This window comes from Xiphias gladius, chromosome 21 (genome assembly GCF_016859285.1).
Source record: "Xiphias gladius isolate SHS-SW01 ecotype Sanya breed wild chromosome 21, ASM1685928v1, whole genome shotgun sequence".
In the NCBI taxonomy this organism is placed as follows: Eukaryota; Metazoa; Chordata; class Actinopteri; order Istiophoriformes; family Xiphiidae; genus Xiphias; species Xiphias gladius.
This window is the reverse complement of record NC_053420.1, coordinates 25033354-25054641: the sequence shown is the minus strand read 5'-3', so window position 1 is coordinate 25054641 and position 21288 is coordinate 25033354. Positions and strand designations below refer to the sequence as shown.

Genomic DNA, 21288 nt, shown 5'->3' with positions numbered 1-21288 from the left:
AGAAAGCAGAGAGGCAGGAAGTAAGAGAGAGGGAGAAAAATGAGGTGATGATGCAAGATGCAGGTAGGCCGCGTGGAGAGGTGATTAGTAGGATGGAAGAGAGGGTCAGCAGAGGGAGGAAGCGAAGGAAGTGATTCGAGCACAGCAGGGACAACGCATAACATTTAGAAAATGGTTTTGAAAAAAAAGGTTGAATAATAGGAAGTAAAACAAGGTCATACTTCATCTTGTATTGTTTGCTATGGCTAGAAATTAGAGGAGTGGATAATGGAGAGGTAAAGAAGACAGGTAGAGGTGAGCAGAGCTGATGGAGCATACCGGACTAGTTAATGAGAGGTGCTTTGATTCCCCAGTTAATCTACACATGAGTATCCCAGTAATGAGAACATCTAGTAATAAACTTTAGTTAACCTTTACAGTAGTACAATGATGAATTCTTCTACGGGCCCAGCAGAATTGCGGACGCATCCATGTTAATAAGAGAGCCATCAGAGGTGGGCTCCACTGCTCTGAAATAATTATCAAGTTGGTAAAAAGTCATCGTGGTCATAGCCAGTCGACAGATAAGGAGATTAAGTTCAGGGAAGGTTTCTTTGATGGGCTTAACTGAAGTTCACTGGGTTTCCCTGTGGCAGATAGGCGGAGTGAAAGAAGAAAGAAACTCATGTTGCCCCCTTGATAAATGGCGTATGGACTGAGAGTTTTGTTGCTGGCTCGCAGCCGTGGCCTTGTGTGTTGTAAATAAAGTTCTCCTCTTCAAACATGTCCAAGCCTGGTTCTTTTCATTTCCTCTCCATATAGCTAGTGGATCTCTTGGGCCAGCACTGGGAAAAGTCCACTCTGAAAAACACCAGCTGATGTTGGTTCTGATGCTGGCTGCGCGATCAGCTGTTCACAGTTTAGTGTTGATGTTGCCATTCAGCAGAGGTACCACGCAGGACAAGCTGGCTCTTTCTGCTGCCACCAATCTGAACCTCCTGCTGTTTCAGGACGCCGTCTAAAATGAGCTCAAAGCAGCAGAATAAATTTGATGTTCCCGCTGCAAGCGGGGGAAATAATATCTACTGTTCAATGACCAACTTTTTATGAATTGGATGGCTGGTCCAGTGGAGACACTCCACAGAGCCCGTATCAGTCAGTGCTAAAACACTGTCTATGCACTGACTAACAGCGTCTGGATAGAGAATTTCCTACAAATCATTGTTGATTTTTGTAGTAAAGTATCTTATCAGTAAAAGCAAGTAAACCTTGTATGTATTATCATTAAGGTAAATCTTAATTATTGCCAGAGATGGAGAGTCACTAAGCAAAAATACTCACTTTATTCTCTTCAGAGGAACATATTGTACTTGCTACTTCACTACATTTCTTGGTAGTTATAGTTACTAGTTATCTCACTGATTACATTTTTACATGTTGAACATATAATAAATTGGAATATAGAACGCATTGTTCTACATTACACTCAAAATGTAAAATTGTGCTTGTACGGTAGTTTGGAGTGGTGCAGTGGCCCTCCCCATCAAGTCCTAACAAAGCAAATGCCCCAGGTTTGTCGCATGTCAGTTAGTTACACATGATTTGATGAACTGATTTGGAACACTAAGGCACAAATGGCCTCTTCACAGCAGATACGGTATTTTGACTTGTCACGGTAGGAAAAGCACAAGTGTTAGTAATAACATTCATAATAATGCCAGTGAAGATTAGCAAAATGCTAGCGTGACATAAATAAGATGCTGAACTCGGTCTTGTTGTATTGTGCTCTCATGTTGCATATTCTTAAATAAACTTGCTTTTACTCAAATCCCCACACAACCACTAGCATTGTGAAACTGGGTCAAGTACTCTTATCCAGCACAGGAGGACTAGTTGATTTCTGGATCTAAGAAATCAGAGTCTCAAAGTGAGGATATCTGGGCCTCTCAGATTTGGACCACTCAGATTTGGACCACTTGTGCAATTCTAAATCATTGGACTACCCTTTTAATAACTAACATGTCATCATGCATTTCTCTCTTCTTGCACCACCGATGACTGAACCCTCTAATTATGAGCTTTGACACTGACACTGTGAACGTTCACACCTCCCAAACACAGTTGTCATACTCAGGAACACCTCCAATGTAATCACAATGAATGATGCATCATGGGATTGCCCTTGTGTTATTTGTTGACAACCTCAACACAAGTACATGAAACCTGTGCTGCTGCTGAGCAGCTCTGCAGAGACATATCTCCTTGTAATTACATGCTAGAGTGCGGTGGTAAATCCGAGCTGCATCCTTGAGCAGAGCTGCTGCTCTAATCAACTGGATGTAAATCTCCACCTCAGCCACAGGTTAAGTGCCCTCCTCAGGACACTGGCTACATCTGCAACTGGTAGGAAATGAATCCTTCGAAGCCAAGTCAGTCTCTGGTGTCCTTCGGGGTACAATCACGCTTCCATTCTGATCTGCCCCTCAGTGCGCCTCTGTCAGCATCACTCCAGGAAGACAGGCCAACGTTTACCATGAATAATGTACAGCACAGTCATTAGTATAAATAAATAATTGAATACCACACGTGTATAACAGCATTAGTCTTGTGAATGTAATGACGATATTACAGTAACACGACAGGGAATAAAGATAGCCTATCTGGCCATGTGCCCAATGTAAGCTGATTAGTCGCAGTTTTATGACTCTGATCTTATTTGTGTGTCTTATGTATCCAAATTGCTCATTCCATCTAAAGAGCAGAGTTTGCATATGCTTCATGGGGATTCCTAACTAAAGAGACAACACTTTTCATACATAATTCATTTGTGTCTTTCTGAATCTTAAAAAGTGCTTCAAGGTGAGGTGAGCGTTTTGGCCTAAAGGTGTCTCGTGGTCATTTATGTCTCTTTGTGGGGGGGGTTTTCCGCTTCTGATTCAAAATGTGCAGATATTTTATTTAATGTGATACATTTTTTAGCAGCATTTGACCATTTTTAGGCATGCTAGTGGAGTGGCTCTAGGGATGGCTATGTTCTGTTTGATTTGTGTCGGTGCACCACTTTGGTCCAGACTGAAATATCGTCAAGACATTTGAATGGTTTGCCAGGCTTTGTACAGATATTCATGGTGAATCCGACTGAGTGTGGCGATCATCTGTGGCGATCCACCAGGTTGACATTTTACGTTTCAGGAGGAGGTGTGGTACTTTTTAGTAGCATCATTGGGTCAAAATTTCAGTTCTTCTACTACTTTGATATATGACAAAATACCTGCAAACTAATGACATGCGGGTCAGCCTCAGCTTTACTCTGTGTTTAGTGCAAATGTTAGCGTGCGAAACCAAAACGGTAAATATGGTACTGTGTTTAAGCCTCAGAGAGCTGCTATCTGGGCTGTGGACTCCCATTCTTATTATGTTTTTTTACTGTCTCCCTTCTAAAGTGTACAACCAATATCCCCTAACATGGATTTACATTAGCCACACAAGCATTTCAAGAGTCTGCAGAGTCTTGAGGATCATAATAAGATCAATATGCAACAAAGTACTATTGACCCCAACAAGATAAAAGATCAGCGGGTTAAAATGCAAATGGCTGTTTTGGCTTTCACATTAGCCTGTGTCATGTAGAGTCTGGCACCTCAGCTTATTTGTTTCTGTATTGCAGAACATCATATCACACATTTCTCCCTGCGAAAAACAGGTGTGTATGCTCAACACATTTTAGTGCCTGTACCGCCTCATATAGGAGATGACTTTGTAAATGGAGATGTTCCTTTCCTGTGGGCTGACACTGCCTGCTCGGCCTGATTCAGCTCCATTAAAGAGGCCAACAGGCTATTAACCCCCATGTCAATACCTCACCAGTTCAGCCGTGCTTACAAACCCATTTCAGCAACAGTCATAAACACTGGCCTTATTATAGCATCTCCGGGCCAAAGCAGACTGCCCTGGTCAACCCCATAACAAAAGAATCCTAAAGTCAGCATTAACCTGGGTGGAACAAGGGCACGGGAGCACAGGAAATGGAATTGTGAGGACGTGCAAACTAATGAACTGTTTTTGCCTGTTATATTGCAGGGTGTGATTCCTCAGCAGAGGCTGAAAATCACTCACTTTTATTTCAGGATAAAAGTGGTTACAGGCTGCTGGATTTGTGCATCTTAATGGATGATAAAGTGCAGCAACTGAATCACACTGTGCCACATCAGTTCATCCAAATCACATTCCCGGGCCCCTCCTAGGAGATAGTTTTATTCATAAGCTCAAAGTTTAATCAACAATATGCAAGGAGGCGGTGAAAAGGATAAAATTAATTAACTGCCTTTTAGTATGGCATTTGTCTCACAGCATGAATACAGTGGGATTACGAGTGGAATTTTCGAATTCATTGGTTTGCAAAGTAATATCAATGAAAAAAATATCACAGCCTTCTTACTCCCGTAGCTATAGGGGTCTTACCTAAATAAGGGATTCCATGACCTTCTGGATCATGTAAGTAGTGGGGGCTGGGGGAGCTTTCATCAGCCTCCAACCATCAATTAAACTGAGCCCCTCTGTGAGAGTAAACAAGCAAAGAGTTTTAGACCAGAGACGTATCATGAAAGTGCAAGAGAAACACCCAGCCGAGAAGCGCTATCGGAGCAGTCAGTTCCCATCTTAGAATCAGACAAAAGCACCCATGACTAAGTACAGACAAACAGTCACACGAATGAGTGTGCAAGCACACACAAACACACAAATTGCTTTAGATATGGTTTATTATATAATCTCACCCTGGGGTGAAAGCAAAAGTGACAACACTGAATGTAACAAATTAATAACAGTCCCCCTTTAACAAATGCCATGGAAGGAAACAGTGATGTTACTTATCCCTTCTTCCCTGCCTCTGGCAGGCTCAGGGTGTTTACCCAACACCCTCAGGTGCAGTGACTGAGACGTCGCTAGGCAACTGCACCATCCCTGTTGTTGCTCTGCCTCTGGCACTCAAGTGGGAGCTTATGTGGACTTAACTCTGAAAGAGCAGCGGTGTTGAGGAGTGGAGGGGGGATTACCAGGAAAAATATTGGATTGGGCCGAGGTACAAAGGGGCGAGGCCTTACCTGAATCACCACCACCACCAGACAGAGATGCCATGAGGGACTGGCAGGCCACATTGGTTCCGTACTCATGACAGAGAGCCTGGCTCCGTGCTCTCACAGCAGCACAATGCTCTTATTTCATTATCAATACAGACCACTTCTCCCCTTTTTGTTTCTGTATTGTTAAAATGTTAGAAAAAAACGAGAGAGCCGTTCAAGGTGGCCTCATTGTCTGTTTTGTGGGGGTTGAGCAGAGCATAGCGTGAGCATGACGCACATATATGGAACCAGGTTACCTTTAGAGATTAACTTTAAGGAAGGACCAGAAGATTTGGTTTCAGTCCCCTCTCAGCTGCAGCAGTGATGTGGTAAGATGAGCTATTGCCACCTAGTGGCTCCTAGATGTACTTTCATTATGGAGAATGGAATTGTGGCTCATCACCACTGATGCCTCCAAATATACACTTATTGTTCCTCTTTGGTCGTCGCAGATACAAAAGCTGCTCCCAATCATGGTAACATCAGGCTACTGTCCCGCTGGCAGAATGGCCTAATTATTTACGACCCGTGGTTGTGGTGAATGTTAACAGCTGATGTGGCAGCTGTTGCCAATGCACTGTGTGTTGGGCTGATAATGGAGACGGACTTAAACAAGACAGCCCAACAAAGAACAGCACAGACTGGTGGCAGACAATGTGTGAGTGTGATTTCATTTTGGGGCGGAGAGCTGTGTGAGGTGCTCATGGGAGTTGCGCTCAATAGATGCCTGGTATAGACCCAGGGGAGACACACTGTGTACTACATGTGGCTCTGCAGATGTTAGAGGATTACATGGAATTATCTGTGAACAGGTAGGGTAAGAAGGAATTAAAGGCATTCAGCTCATTCATGTACAAAGCCTTACTCAATATCCTCTGTACCACATGCACATCTTCCAGATGTTCTAACGATGCAATGCTGCCCCCTAGTGCATTACAATATAAAATTTTTTAAAAATGTCTATGACCCAGTGAAATCTCTATAAACAGCAAACCACAACATTTACTGTAAAATCATTATTTATTCAAACTTTCAATAGAGAAAATGTTTTTCTTTATGTTGTATGGGTAAATTCTCAATTCTATACAAAACCGTGTGTAAAACTTTAGGTGTAACATTTACAAATATACAGGAAGAAAGTCCAGTTTCTTAAGTCATTGATACTAAAAACCTAAGGGGGTGTCCAGTAGCACACAAAAATATAAGCAGGTAAGGAAATGATTGGAGGACACTGTCAGTTACGATTGAAAGAGTAAAAATATGTGTTGGTGGGCAGCTACAAAAATAGAAATCAGTTTCAGGTAGATGTATGTTTGGTATAGAAATACAGGTTAAAAGCTTTCTGAAACCTGTCAAAAGTTCTAGAAATGAATACATGTCAAACAAATTTTAAAAGAACTGAACAGTTTAAAAAAAAAAAAAAAAAAAAAAAAAAAACACACCTCTCTTCACGCACTGAAACCTATACACCCCACAAAAAGTCCAAAAGTTATTTTAAATGTCCTATGCAGGTAAATGCACATTATTTTTTGAATTTAAGCTACATGAAACAACAGAGGTGTCACATGAAATTAAATAAATAACTAAACATTAATTTCAGCTTGAGTTTAGTAAATAAATATGCTGGAAAAAAAGTAAAATAATGACGATGACAGATAGAGAGCAAGCTACTGCTTCATGAGATAGAGCAGGGTTAATTGCTTCGGGATGGCTATATGGCTTATTCATAGTTAGGAAGGCAACTCAGTAGGTTATACAGACTGGAGCTGAAAGTAATTCAGTTGACTAAAACAAAAATAAAATCATTATTAATAAAATTAGTTTGCTGTCTAATAAAACGAATGATTTTCATTGCTTCAAAGCCTAATCCACATACAAATAATCAGAAAATAAACTGTACTGTGTTGCAGTGCATAATTATACAATAATTCATTTTGTCATACAAAAACCCTTAATATAATCCTTTTTTGCACTTGAAAAATTAGTCGTACAGGGGAAATAAAGGGGCATAAGTCCATGACTGCTCTGAAAGAAAATAGGCATTATTTGTGGAGGGAGGTAGAGAGGCCATCAAATGTATCTCCTTTTGGATTTCAGGTTATCAGATTTATATCTGAAAAAACTTGAAATGTGCCAAGTCGCTGCTCTTTTTCTCTTCATTTATAAGACTCTCTTACACTCTCTATGGTGGGAGGTTGTTCTCTCCACGTGCTTCACTTTCCCCCTCTCGCCTCTCCTCCTCCCTTCCTCTCTGACATCAAGCCTATTTGAGAAAGCCCTTGTAGAGAAAATGGGAGCGACTGGTAAATCTCTCATTCTCCAAACAGAAGAGCAGGTCCCTGAGATTGACGCGCGTGATGCGCTGCCTTGTGGGTCTGGAGCCTGACGAACCAGCCCCGCCAGACAGAGAGGGACCTGTTCCTGATCCCTGTAAGATGAGACAGATGGGTGGGAGAAAGACAGGGTGAAAAATAGTGGTGGGTGGTAGCCTTACTTCTGCAGTTGTCAGGGGAATTCACAGAAAGATTGTGGAGTAACTTAACTGATATGAAAAAAAAAAAATGAAATGCATGATTCGATTTTTAAAAAAAATATATCCACATTTTGAATCAGCCGTAACTTCTGAACACCACTTGTTGCAATGCAGAGTGCATTCAGACTAGAAAACTAGCAGAGGTTTGCCTAAAACTAGTGGATAAATGGTTGAAATAGAACCAGTGCTTTATGTAAACTGGAAATCTAAATTGCCAGTTGCTATGAATGGGAGTGTGAATATGTTCGTCTGTCTTACGCGTTAGAACTTTTCTAGACTTGTAATGGGTCCAGGGTATACCCTGCCTCTTGCCCAGTGCACATAACCCTGAACAGCACTGATGGCAGTTAAGAAACTGAATGAATATAAATTCACCAAGCACTTGATTTTTAATATCTGTACACCTGCTTATTCATGCAGTGATCCAATCAGCCAATCATGTGACAGCAGTGCAATGCATAAAACCATGCAGATGCAGGTCAGGAGCGCCAGATAATGGTCAAATCAAACATCAGAATGGTGAAAAAGTGTGATCTCAGTGACTTTGACTGTGGCAAGATTATTTGTGCCTTATGGGCTGGTGTGACTGTTTCTGAAAATGCTGCAGAATATTTAGGAAGCCTTGCAACCATGGTACGACCACTCAAACTACTTACCGAGGTGGGTCTGGGACGACCACATATCTTTTGAAGTGTAAACACTAATGCCTCATAATGCATCCCCAACAAAAAATATTGGCACCCCTGAATTTTAAGTACAGAATTTAGAATATCTTAATAATAAATGCAAATTAACCAATTTTGTATAATCAGAATATTTAATAAAACATTCAAAGTTACTGAACAACAACAACAAAAAAAACATTCTCATACCGAAATAAAAAATAAGCACATAAAATGTACGCCGTACACAATTATTGGCACTTTTTTGATGAATTTAAATTAGTTCCTCGAACAAAATAAAACAGTCATAACTGTTAAGACGCTTCCAGGGCGTGGCGCTAGGAAGAAACTAAATGACAGAAGTCTGCAAAGGTTGATGTGGATTGTGGAAAAAACACCACGCAAGACATCTAAAGGGCTTCAGGCTGAGCTGAAGCAATCTGGAGTATCGGTTTCAGCCCGCACCATACACCGCACGCTAAACCAAGTAGAGCTCCATGGGCGAAGGCCAAGGAGGACGCCACTATTGAGAGGAAGGCACAAACAGGCAAGACTAATGTTTGAAAAAACTTTCCTAGATAAGCCACAGCCTTTCCAGGATAATGTTCTATGGACAGATGAAACCAATGTAGAGCTCTTTGGGAATGCAGAGCATCAGTTTGTTTATAGCCGACGAAATGAAGCCCATATTGAAAAGAAAAAGCCACGTACATTAAAACACGGTGGAGGTTCTATCATACAGTGGGGCTGCTTTGCTGCCTCTGGTACTGGAGGAGATGAATGTATCAAAGGAATGATGAAATCCGGAGATTACCAAGGGATTTTACAGGAAAATGCGTTACCCAGTGTCAGAAAACTAGGTTTGAGGCGAAGGTCTTTCAGCAGGACAATGACCCAGAGCACACAACAAGAAGCACAAAAGAATGGTTGAAAAGGAAAAGATGGACTGTTTTAAACAGGCCAGCAACGAGTCCTGACCTAAATCCCATTGAAAACCTTTGGAGAGAGCTGAAATCTGCCATTCAAAAAGGACCCCTGCAAACCTAAAAGAGCTTTAACGCATAGCAGAGGGAGAGTGGCAGAAACTACCAGCACACAGGTGCAAGAGGCTTCTAGATGGCTACAAGAAACGTTTAGAGGCTGCTGTTGTTGCCAAAGGTTCTGCAACCAAATATTAATGAAGGATGCCAATAATTGTGTCTGGGGTACATTATTGTTTGTATTATTTCACTATTATGCAAGTTTTTGTTTTTGTTTTTTTTGTTCAGTAATGTTGGACATTTTATCAAAATATTCTGATTCTACAAAATCAGTTCATATGAATTTATTTATTTAATATATTCTAAATTCTGTACAGTCCTGTACAACCAGGACTGTACATCATCAATGCCGCACGTGGTGTTTGTTTTGGTGACAGACAACAAAACCATGAAAAAAACTGGTGAGGAGCACTGATCTACGTGGTTGGTGTGCAAGTGAAACCGGATACAGTTTCCATTTGGGCAGAAGATTCAGTCCAAACAAAACTAGACGCATCCTATCTTAACCGGGCCGTTTACGAGCACAGAAGTGGCGAGGACAGTAACGGAATCCAAACACAAGGTGTCTCGCCTGTCCACTTTTGTTCGGGTCAACCAAGACACATGTTAATGCCAGGTATAAACAGGGTCTTTGTTTAATTTCTATAACTCTCACACCATGCACTCACTGCTATAGAAATTTGTATTGTCCTGAACAGAATAGAATACAGCTATGTGACATTGTTTTTCTTGTATTTTTCAAGAAACATAATAAAGCACTCTACATGCAGAAAAACAACACAAAATCAGCAATTTTGTCACTGGGGGCAGAGGAGGTGTACAAATAAACACTATCTTTGAAATTATTAGAACCTTTGTCAAAGTACGTAAATAATAGGAGAGATCACACATTGTTTCCCAAACAACTGTTTTTATATACCCATTCCTGTCAGAGACACTTAAGGAATGCAGGGCTTTTTATTCCAGCAAATGGCTAAGCACTTGTTTTGCAGAACAGGCTCTGCTCTTGTAGATGCTCCCCAGTGAATCAAAACAACAGTATGAGAATCATTGGGGAGTGAAAGAAACATCCAAACACTAACACTAAACAGAGCAGAACTCAACACATGCAGGAAAAATAGAGCGCAAGGAAAGGTACACCATAGTAAGGGAACTAAGAATCTAAAAGGTCTGGTGGTGAAAAGAACATATCAATGAATTCAGCCAGTAACAGCATGTTGAGTCAAGGTTTGTCACATTATGAAGTTTGCCACGTTGTAATTACTGAATGTGACTGGTGACTTGTTTAAATCTGGGATAACAAGAGTCAGCCCTCAGCGTGCATGAGTCCAGTGCTCTTCCCGAACTAATGACAAGCTTGATTGCTTTTTTTTTTTTCTTCCACCAGGTACCGGAACAGCACAGATGACTGACAGCAGGTTTCTGTCAGAGTAGTGTGGGCTGTCACTGACAGACCTTGTCAAACATTGTCTGACTGTTACAGTCAATAGAGAAAAGAACTGGCAAACTGTTAATGCTCACATCAGCTATTTCTATCACCAATATATTATGCGCAAAAAGAAAGTGCTATCATTGTCATCACTCACATTTTTACTATGTAAATTTGTGACTTTTATTCAAGTGTGCATCATAAGCTCTCCATTCTGCCCCTGAATGAAGACGGCAAAGGTTGTAAATAAGGAAAGCATAGTAGATGTACAAAAGGTACAGTACACAGTGATTTTAAAACAGGAGTTATATTCGACAGCTATCCCAGGAAATACAACACTCTTTGGGGAATGTACTGTCGTTAATTGTACCTCAGCTGGAGCAGAGGAGGATGGAGAGTCCAGAATCTTCCGCTTCTTTCTGGGGCCGATGGCTGCCAGTGCCGTCAGGTTGGCCTCCCTCTGCCTCATCTGAGCCAGCTCCTGCTGCTGCATCTGGACAACACACACATACCAACATGGAATTCAAGCCTACAGTGCTTAAACATACAGTAAGGGAGACTAGCTGACTGTCATCCCACTCTCATCTTACCTCTTTTGCCTTTTGTTTCAGACGGAGCTGCTCTGGGTCCTCTTGCCGAGCTCGAGACTGCAGGGCCAAAAGCAAGACACAATAATAACTGATGTTGGCAGAAGAAAGACCAAAAGTCCATCAAGTACTAATTTTGGCCAAGTCTGAAGTCCACTGAATATTCCAATACCTATCAATATTTTCATTTAAAGCTGAAAAGTTTTTAGACTTCAAAATAACTGAATAAAAACTTAACTAACTTAACGGAAAAACTGCTTTAACTTGTTTTGCAATGCCCATATGATTTATTGAAACAATATATAATTTAATTATTAATGTCACAGAGTTACTGGAAGGAAATTTGGCGTTATCAATTCATCCCCAGTGACATCTGATATATCACACCGTACAGTGTTAAAATCAGTTCGAGTTACATCCTAACAGGCATCCTGAGGATGAGTCAAAATCAATTGCAAGTGACCTTTTGTCAAACTTTAGAGAATATTAATGTACCTCTAGAGAAGAGAAGAGCTGCGGGACACCAAACCATTAAATGTAAGCTAAACAAATCCGTATTCATTACACACTTGCTATTATTAACAAAAGGGCCTTGATTTCATCTAAACTTTAAAAAGACAGACAACAGAGTAGGACCATTAAAATAATAATAAAACTGGAAGCTTGTAACTGCTGAAAGTGTGTTTGAACCTAGAAGATCATCAATGATGTGCCTGATGAATTTAGGACATCAAGGCAACAAAATGCAAGTTTTAAGTGTTGCGTAAGCTGTTGTTTCAATCTCCCAAGAATCTTTTATCTATTTATTACCGAAGGTATTTATATGTGAAAACAGTCTAATAAAGGACTATTTATTTACACTATTTTAGAACAGGTATCTGATTTCACAGATTCTTTTTACTCCTCACCAAAAACCTGCTATATTACTTTTTAATACAATGGGAATTTAGTGTCACTTCAACAATAGCCTTTAGATGGATTACTTTAACGTTCATGACGCTGTACCTTAGCTGCCTTCAGGAGGATCTCTCTCTCCTGTTCCTCCTTCCGTTGTTTCTCTAACTGGTCCAGCTGCTCAAAGAACTTGAGCTGAGCACGAACATCACTGCTCTGCTCATGGTTTTCATCCTCCTGCCGACAACAAACAGTAGAGAGATTATTCCATACACGTGGACGCGAAACACTGAAAGATGCAGCTGTTATTTGCATGCTAAAAACAACATTGTAATTTTCATAGACCCTTCGGTGTCATAGCACCAGTATTATTTCTCTGCAAGAATCTGGTTAATGCTAAATATATTATCCAAGGGGAAAAGGTTGTATTGCTGTGACTCTGTCCACAGTGCAGCTGTAAACAAACCTTTAAGTTGACATTTTTCTGCTGGGCCACTTGGGAAACTTTTTCGAGCAGGTTCTGGAGTCGCTGCTGAGTAGCATGGGAGACATAGTTCACCACCTCCGCACCCAGGTCTGTCACACCATACCTCCTACCTGGAAATGAAACAGCACTATACCTTAGTGCTTTCGGAAATGGATGAATGGGTGGTTGTAGTATAGTTAATAATTTTGTTAATGTTAAAGTGTCTCACCTATCTCCAGCATTCTCCTCTGGAGCATAGTGCACGAGAGGAAAGCCTCGTCCTTACAGGAATGTGTCACCGCTCCCACTAGTCCAGAATTGGTTGCCAGGATATTAGCACTTTCCTCTGATAAGTTTACCCCAGCCATGGAGGCCACGTCGTTGATGTCGTCATCATCCCTGTAAACATAAATGCAGTAAGGCAAACCAAGTCACTTAGGTGATGATAATGAATCCACAAGGATACTGTGGATTCACGTAGTATTGAAACTTGAAAAGTATGAAGTATTTACTGCTATTTATTTATTAGATTTTTATCACCCTTTATGTGACAGCATGAAATCTATCACTATAAACTAAATTTATATGGTAAAACTAATCTTACTTCTGTCATTTTGTTCTTACTTGAAAGTGCCACCCCCCTCTTTCAGCGTGTTCTTCTGAGCTGGAGTCACGGCTGCAGCAGAGACTTGTTTAGAAACAGATGGCACCTCTAGCCTCACAGGAACTGGCGGAGACACAGAAAGCACAATTTCTACTATAGGTCACCCAAACAAAGACACACGCATGCACAGAGAGAGGGGGATTTTAGATTCACATCCTCACCTGGTTGCAGCTCTTTAAGTTGGACCTGCTGCTGTCCCAGCATGATGCGGCCAGGGGCCTGATTCCTGAGAGTCACCATGGGGGTCGTCGCTAAGGTTACCTGAGGTCTCAATATTGCTCTCTGCTGCTGAGGCTGGAGTACCTGAAAAGGTTTCAAATGCTGATTATGTCATTATTACCACAGCGACACGTATACTTCATAATTTATTGTGCAGTTTCAGGGTAGGGAGTATATCAGTTGCATTATATTTGATATAAATACGACTCAAAGTTTTCAAGTTGAGTTGAGCTGACACTGGCGATACACAACAGTCAGTTTACCAGTGAAGGGCTCTGCCCTGGCTTGCTGACGCCTGGCTGGAGCTGGGGCCTGCTGATTGATGCAGTGAGGCGAGGGGCAGGGCTGCCCAGGACCACCGTGTTGGGGGTGGTTGAGGTGGAGGAGACTGGACCTGAGGTCAGCTGGGGGAGCTGACTCTGCTGGATGAATGCCGCTGAGTCTGGAGTGAGCTGCCGCAAGGCTGGGAGGCTTCTCTACAAAAGACAAACAGGTGGACAAACGTTACAGAAACGCACTTAAATATGACATTCTGTTTCCTGTGGTCCTAGATTTATATATACACCACACCTTCTACTGATATTTGCTGGAAGGCACATCACTGGTAATGACAGATGCACATACGTTTTCTCACCTTGAGGAAAGGCACAAGGTAGGGTTGGGGTGAGGAATTGAGCTCTTTGTACAATCTGCTGGTGAATTCCTCAGCTTCCAGTTTGCCCTCCTAGTACAACACATAAACATGACGAGCTGGGAGTGAGAGCTGTCATAATTGCAGGTACAGATGATGTTTGTTGTGTAACAAGGACTTTTTCTTTCCTTTTTTCTCCTTTTTCTTTCAAATAAATCACTATATAATTGTCAAAGTCCTTGTCAAAAGTTGAAAAATAATATGGCATTTGACATGTTGGTGTCATCATCAGTGTGCCTTTTGAATGTGCAGCTCACTCACCAGCAGGTCCTTGACCAGCTCTCTCACACTGGCTGCCGTTTCTGTTGATTGCTTCCCCGTGGATGTCAGTTTTATCAATGTAGAAAGGAAGTTCTTACATTTCGTCACATTCTCCATTGTCTCCTGCCAGAAACACATAACATTTTGATAATGAAAAAATTCATATCTCATTTGTGAATAACCATGTTACACATCGCAGCATGCTTTGCTTTTTTTTATTATACTGTATTTGTCATAAATATAATTTAAGTGTCATAAACGCTACAGTATATTGTTACAATAAATGCAGAAACCCAGCTCTATTGGATCCCTTAGGGTTAAGCACAACTCACTTTGCTCACTGTTACTGAGGTAACTGTGGTCCCAGCTGTTTGGCTGATGGTCCTGGGGGTCATTCCTGGTACTGCAGCCCCAGCTGAGCTCTGGGAATAGAGATATCACCATCATAACATGTTATTTAAGTTGTTGAAAGGTTTTAAAAATCTGCTTGTCAAGTCAGCTCTGGGGTTTCAGAGCTGTTTCAAAGTTGCTCAGGTACATCAAACAAACTCCTAGCTGCTGAAACAGGTTTGCTTCTCCTGTACTGAATTTCACTGTAGTGTTCTTCATCAAAAAAGAACTTGTCTTTATTTTCCCCAAAGATATTTAGCAAAAAGGCGCTGCTCCTGTGGCATGTAAGTAATTTTTTTACTATTTTATGTACAACTAGCAAAGGCTGCTGACACTTTTCAGCATGAAGCCTGCTTTGATGAAAGACATGAAACTTCATCAGGTTGAACATTTTCATGCCATGCTTGCTGGACACCGTACCTGTACACCGTACTGTATAGAGACAGAGGGCTGAACTCAACAATGTTGTCACTAAGCAATTAGTCTAAATGCCCAACAATCAAACCCACTTATTTTACTACCTCCTTCAAGCAATCATAAAAAACAAATTATTACAAACTATCCAGAAAATATTAGTTTACACTAATTTTGTATTTGTAAGGAAACTTGCTCTGGATTTGACTCACGTAATAATTTGTTATTGACCTAAAAGGAGAAATTTAAATGAACACAAAAAGGTTAATAGTTTGCACCAAAAATGCTGTTAATTGATCATGACCTGACTTTTTTCCCCTCCCTTTATTCTATAGTTATTTATGTAACTATAAGGTAGCGTTTTCATTACATGACATGCCTTGGAAATCTGTGCGCACTTACTTTACTTTTTTTAGAATTACAAAACCACATTAGTCTTGCGTTCTCATCTATTTTGTATTTAACAGATGGCATGAGAGTCCAGCATATCCTAAGCGCTGTAGCTGAGAGCATTTATAGAATATTTCCTTACAAATAAGTATAATTCCTTCAAGTCTAGGTCTCAACTCTGCTATAGTAGATCCAGGCAAAAAGGTTCAGGATTACCAATAATAAAACCAGGTAGCTAAAAAACATTTATTCACACTCTGCACCAAATAACACATCTTCTAGAAAATGAGACAGGGGTGAAAAAGGTGAAAAAGATGCAAATATTTTCTTAGCATAAAGAAAACGGAACCACTGGGGGCTTACGTTAACATTAAATTGGCACTTTGACTGAGGAGCTCAACTTATGTTGTAATCGTCGGCAAAATGGTAATGTCAGTAAAGTTATGCAAGTGGAATTTGGAATAACAAGTACTCTAGCCAACATAAGACTGCATGGAAATTGCGTAAACACTTAACATTACATCCAAATAGTGATGGCTAGCGTTCGCTAAATCAAAACAACTCAACCTTATCAGGCTACTTGACAGTCCCAAGCTTGACATATTGTCATGTATGGCAATTAAGGTTATCATAACGCTACTGTAAGAGATTCTTTGCCATGCAGGCAGTCACAGACTGACCTCCCAGAGACGGTACCCTGTTCAGTCTCCACTCTTCTCAGGTGCTATGCACGAGTCAAACACAGAGGCTCCAGACTATTTATTTATTTAAATTTTTTTGCTTTTTTTTTTTTTTTGCTTTTTTTGGACATCTCAGAATGCATGGTTCTCATTTCATTACACATGGCTGTCATTTTTTAAACCCAGTCCATCAAATCTACAGGAATCACACAAATGACCTACTTTGGATTCAAAACGGCGATTTTCTCCAAAAAAGGTGACGTTTGCACCCCTGAAAAGAGTTTGTTTCCTTTTCATAGGAAAAATCCACTCAAAAGATCCTTCTGTGGTGACACATTAACTGATAATATTATGTTGTATTATAATATACTATTGTGCTGACCCAATTTCAAACAGTTAATGAGGCAGTCTGTGTAAATCCGATAAACGTTAATCACATATGTTAACATTCTGTGGCCAAAGTATTTAGTGACATAATGCTCCAGACATGGAGTAAAGAGTAAGAAAGTCCGCAGCTCATGCAAGTAATGGACACAATAAGCTCAATGAACATTATCGAAAATTATTTGACACCCGTATACATATGGGGTTACCTGAAGAATAGGAGGTCTGTGAAGAGTGGTGGTCGCAGTGATTGACGTCGGAGCGGGACAGCCCTGTCGAATGATGGTGCTGGGGGCCACCTGTCTGCTGATGATGTTTCCAGGAGCCTGAGAGGAGGCAGAAAGCAAAACATGATGTGCAACAATCACTTTCATCAAACTGTCATACTGTTTACATCTAAAATCATTTTTTAAAAATGGCCATATGTCTTTTACAATTTTGCATAAATGGTGACTAATAAGACAACACAATAATATGGAACAGCACTACTTTCCATATACCTACAAATTAGCTATAATTGATCTAATATTATACTCAACAGGCGGTTCCCTGAGCTGCAGACAGGAAGGAAAGCGGCATAATTGCCGCTGATATAAAGCTTTTCCTAGGCAGACTGTGTGATCTTACCTGGCCAGGAGGCACGCTTGTTGGTGTAGCGTTCCGAGGTGCCATGCCTCCCTGCGCCTGGGCCTGCATCTGGGCAAGCGCCTGCTGAGGAATCATCAGCAGCTGTCCACTCTCACTGCGTACAAGCACCATCCCTGAACCAATTCAGAAAATACATGAAACAACTTGAATATACTGTGTCCATATAACAAGAGAGAAAACTTAAATATAATTATATCAACACATGCATTTGCTGGGTAGAAGCAGTGTCAAATCCAATGCTCTTCTAACTTAATGCAACAGCACGTAGCTGAACCACCATGCAGAGTAAACATGATCAATACTTGTTGTAAATCTCGCATAGTAGTCACCATAAATCACACCAGATCAGTGGTTCAGCGTTATGAGTGTGCTACTCATAGTGAGTCTACAGGGACACACACTTGCTATTTTTGTTTGTTTGTTTGTTTGTTTGTTTTACTGGATGAACAAAATTCAGAAGGAATGTAATCATGCACTGTTTAATTTTGCGATCATGGATCAAGAGGCAAATGAAAATTGATCCAATTTTATAAACCAGACAAGTGTGGAAATAAATGCCTGTGCACATACAATAAAAAGGTCTGACTTCACTCACCCGGGTGGAGCTGGATGTTATGTATACTGGGCTGTCCTGGGGAGCTCTGGGGGAGCCTTGGGACCAACATCTGAGGCGTCAGCGCTCGGATCCCGCCCGGACCGGCAGCTACCGTCGCCGGCGTCCGGGGAGCGCTGACGGCGCCAGGAGTGACAGCCGGCTGCGGTGCTGACTGCATTATAGTTGCAGGCGGCTCTGCCTTGATAATGTGCGACCTTCCGCTCACAGACACCGAGCTGGACGGCTGGCCGTTGTTTACAAGCGGAGTTTGTATGCCGATACCTGACTGCCCTGCTGTACTGGCAACCACAGCAGCACTCGCATTATTGTTCCCATTCAAAGTTGCGCCGGACCCCGCGGTTTGCATAGGCGGCCTGACGAGTGTCACAGTGGGTCCTGTTGCCTGGCTCACAGGCGGAGATGAAGCGACAACACTCGGGGAGTTCACGAGAGGCGTCTGAATTACACTGTTTGACGTGGGGGGCGTTATCGCACTGGCCAGCCCTTTAGACAACACTGGTCCACTGTTGACAGCTGCGACAGATACCGTAGGACCGCTGCCGTTACCAGCGCCACTTGCCACTGTCGTCCCCCCGAGAGGGGCAGCGCTTCCTGAATTGTGAGAGTTCATAGTTTGGCTCCCATTGAAAGTCTGCACTGAGTATGAGCTTACTTTCCCCTGGTGATTAGGGAGAGACGTTGCACCGCCACTAACAGCAAGTTTTTTGCCGGGGTCGTGTCCCGTGGTGGAGTCCGTGCTGGCCGTCGATGCGTCCATAGTTGAACCATGGGGACCTCGCTATGATGAGACCCCCTGCACCTCAACTTGTTTGGAAGGAGCACAAACAATCTTGAATGTGATGGGGCGAGACTCTGACACATCTACCGATTTTCTCTGTCAGCTCCGGCGCCTGCTTTTCGTGTACACTCTCTTCGAGACACAGAGGAAAACAACATAAGTAGTTACAGCGTACCTGCTTTAGCAATCGTCTTGGCCAAGTCTCAGCTGGACATTAGCTCGCGCTGCCCCCTTGTCCTGGAACTGTAGCCATGTAATTACCGGCTGCTTCGTGCCTAACCCAGTGGTTGCTGTGACACAAGACCGATAGCTGTGACTCTACAGACCGGACAGGATGACAAACTACCCCTTTATTCACCTCTGTGTGTAAGAACGGCTCATCCAGCGGGCCTGGGCGAACCGCCATCTTCACACTCCTGCGAGCTTGTGAGAAGTGAGGTACTTACCAACTGACGTGCGCGTGCGCACAACAACCAAACGTCTCCGTGCGGGGGCCCTCGGCGAGCCGTGATTGGCTGTTCCGCATTCTAAAAGGCGGTACCAATGGCTGCAGCTGTCATTCCAGGGGATGCGTGAGACGGAACAACATCGTACCGGGGACGAACTGTTTTCATCAAATGCCACACCGGCGCCGGTGTGTTTACGTTGTCCCGATAGGCATCCAATCTCAGAATCGTACCAAGTGACTTTTAGTAGAATAATAACGAGGTTTACAACAAGCTAACAAACCAGATTTCAGAGTTTAGTCACTCTCGCTGCGCCGTGCAAGATGGCTGCACTGTTTTGGCCAGCAAGTGAAGTTGCTGTTGTAAAGAGGCGTTTGAGGGCGCCCCACCCACCTCTTAGAGAGGAAATATTGTACTGTGCTGTCAGCCAGTCATGGGATTGAGTGTGGTTAAACTCCTCCGTGTACTGACTTTTAGAATAGTGCAAAAAGCGAACGCAAAAAGTGTGTTTTCTTTTACTGTAATTTATGTGTTGAAATATAAATCCAGAAATACCGTATGTCATTTATTCAAATTACAAATTTTCTGTCCTGACAGCATAGACGCTACAGCTCCTATATGGACTGTACATCTCTAAGTTTTTAATAAATTACATTTGGATCTATATTTTAACACATAAAGGAAAGTAAAACCTGCAATGTTTTTTTGTTTTTTTTTTCTTCTTTTCAAATTTACAGTCCATAGAGGTGCGCCGGCTAATGCATAACAAAATACTAAAAACCCCATAACTACTACAGTATAAAGTACTTTACTGGTTACATTTTTCATATACAGTTGTATGCAAAAGTTTGGCTTAATTTTTTTTATTTTTCAAGTGAAAAATAAATACAACCCCTGCAGCAAACTGAAAAAGAGCTTTCTTTTCAAATGTTCATGCACTTTTACTTTTTATTTCATGAACTCCAGAAATAGAAAACAAAACCAAAAGTAATAAACTGGACTTTTTGTCTTGCATGTTTAAGATGTACCAACAGATTTTCATTAACATTCAGGTCAGGGGACTGTGACGGCCACTCCAAAACCTTCAGCTTGTGTCTCTTGAAGTAGTTAATGGTGGAATTTGAGGTCGGCTTTGGATTGTTGTCCTGTTATGGAAACCAGTCTCTTTTTGGTTTCAATTTCTCAACTGACTGCATGACGTTTGTATCCAGAATTTGCTGATATTTGGTGGAATCTATTCTTTCCTGTATCTGTGTAGTGTTTCTTGTGCCCCTGGCTGCCGCGCACCACGAAAGCAGTATATTTCCACCCCCATGTTTTACAGTTGGCAAGGGGTTCTTTTCATCAAATGCTGCGGCTGTGGCCACAATCATGACTGTGGCCAAAGAGCTTAATCTGTCCATAGAACTTGTTTCAAAAATGACTCGGGCTTATCCGGATGTTGCTTTGAACCTTCCTGCAGCTCCTTTGCGGTCATTCAGGGGTTTTCCACTGCCTTTCTGCCCAGCAGACATGCAGTTTTTTTCCAAAAGTTTTCCTGGCCTTCCTTGGCCTTGTCTTGACTTCCACCGTTTCCCTTACCTGCCATTTGTTGATGAAATTTCAAGCTGGGGGGACTTTGATATCTTTTAACAGCCTTCCCCTGCTTTGTAGGCATCAGTTAACTTCATTGTCAGATCCTCGGTCAGCTGCTGATGGTTGTTGAGTGTTACCACAAGCTTTGAAGAGTCAGACAATCTATCAACAGCTGACAATTCCTAATGACAATGACCTGCCTTACAAAACCCCCAAACTACTACAGAATAAAGTACTTTACTTGTATACACTTTTCATATAAAGTTATATGCAAGAGTATGGGCATCACTGAGCAAATTCCATATTTTCTTGATGTTTCCAGTGACGGCCTAAGGAGTTGAAGCTTAGTGTTTCACAAGTGGTAGGGCGCCCAAACTTTTTTTCCCATGTCACAATTGCCGCTTAATTTTGTTTGTTGCCGT

At 41.8% G+C, this 21288-nt stretch overlaps 1 protein-coding gene across 2 annotated transcripts; it reads right to left on the bottom strand.

Annotated features, from left to right (window-relative positions):
- Positions 1-6151: 6151 nt before the first annotated feature.
- LOC120783366 (transcription initiation factor TFIID subunit 4-like) lies at positions 6152-19629 on the bottom strand. 2 transcript variants are annotated; one of them, XM_040116323.1, is made up of 15 exons: positions 18047-19629; positions 17431-17564; positions 17013-17129; positions 14878-14967; positions 14546-14668; positions 14228-14317; positions 13857-14069; positions 13536-13677; positions 13335-13437; positions 12940-13109; positions 12711-12841; positions 12356-12481; positions 11354-11410; positions 11134-11256; positions 6152-7527 (listed from the first exon to the last, which is right to left on the bottom strand). In XM_040116323.1, the coding sequence occupies exons 1-15, from the start codon at positions 18822-18824 to the stop codon at positions 7363-7365; spliced, it is 2562 nt and encodes an 853-aa protein (XP_039972257.1). In that variant the 5' UTR covers positions 18825-19629; the 3' UTR covers positions 6152-7362. The 2 variants fall into 2 exon arrangements, with proteins under 2 accessions (XP_039972257.1, XP_039972256.1); XM_040116322.1 differs by lacking the exon at positions 6152-7527 and having other exon boundaries at positions 9573-11256.
- Between the last annotated feature and the right edge of the window lie 1659 nt (positions 19630-21288).

Bases quoted from the DNA above. Each gene is read 5' to 3' on its own strand.
- LOC120783366 (XM_040116322.1), bottom strand. From the start codon at position 18,824: ATGGACGCATCGACGGCCAGCACGGACTCCACCACGGGACACGACCCC. The intron at 17,130-17,430 runs GTAAGATCACAC...GCCTCCTCTCAG, and splicing joins CAAGCGTGCCTCCTGGCCAG to GCTCCTGGAAACATCATCAG. The intron at 11,257-11,353 runs GTAAGATGAGAG...TGTGTTGTCCAG, and splicing joins TGAAACAAAAGGCAAAAGAG to ATGCAGCAGCAGGAGCTGGC.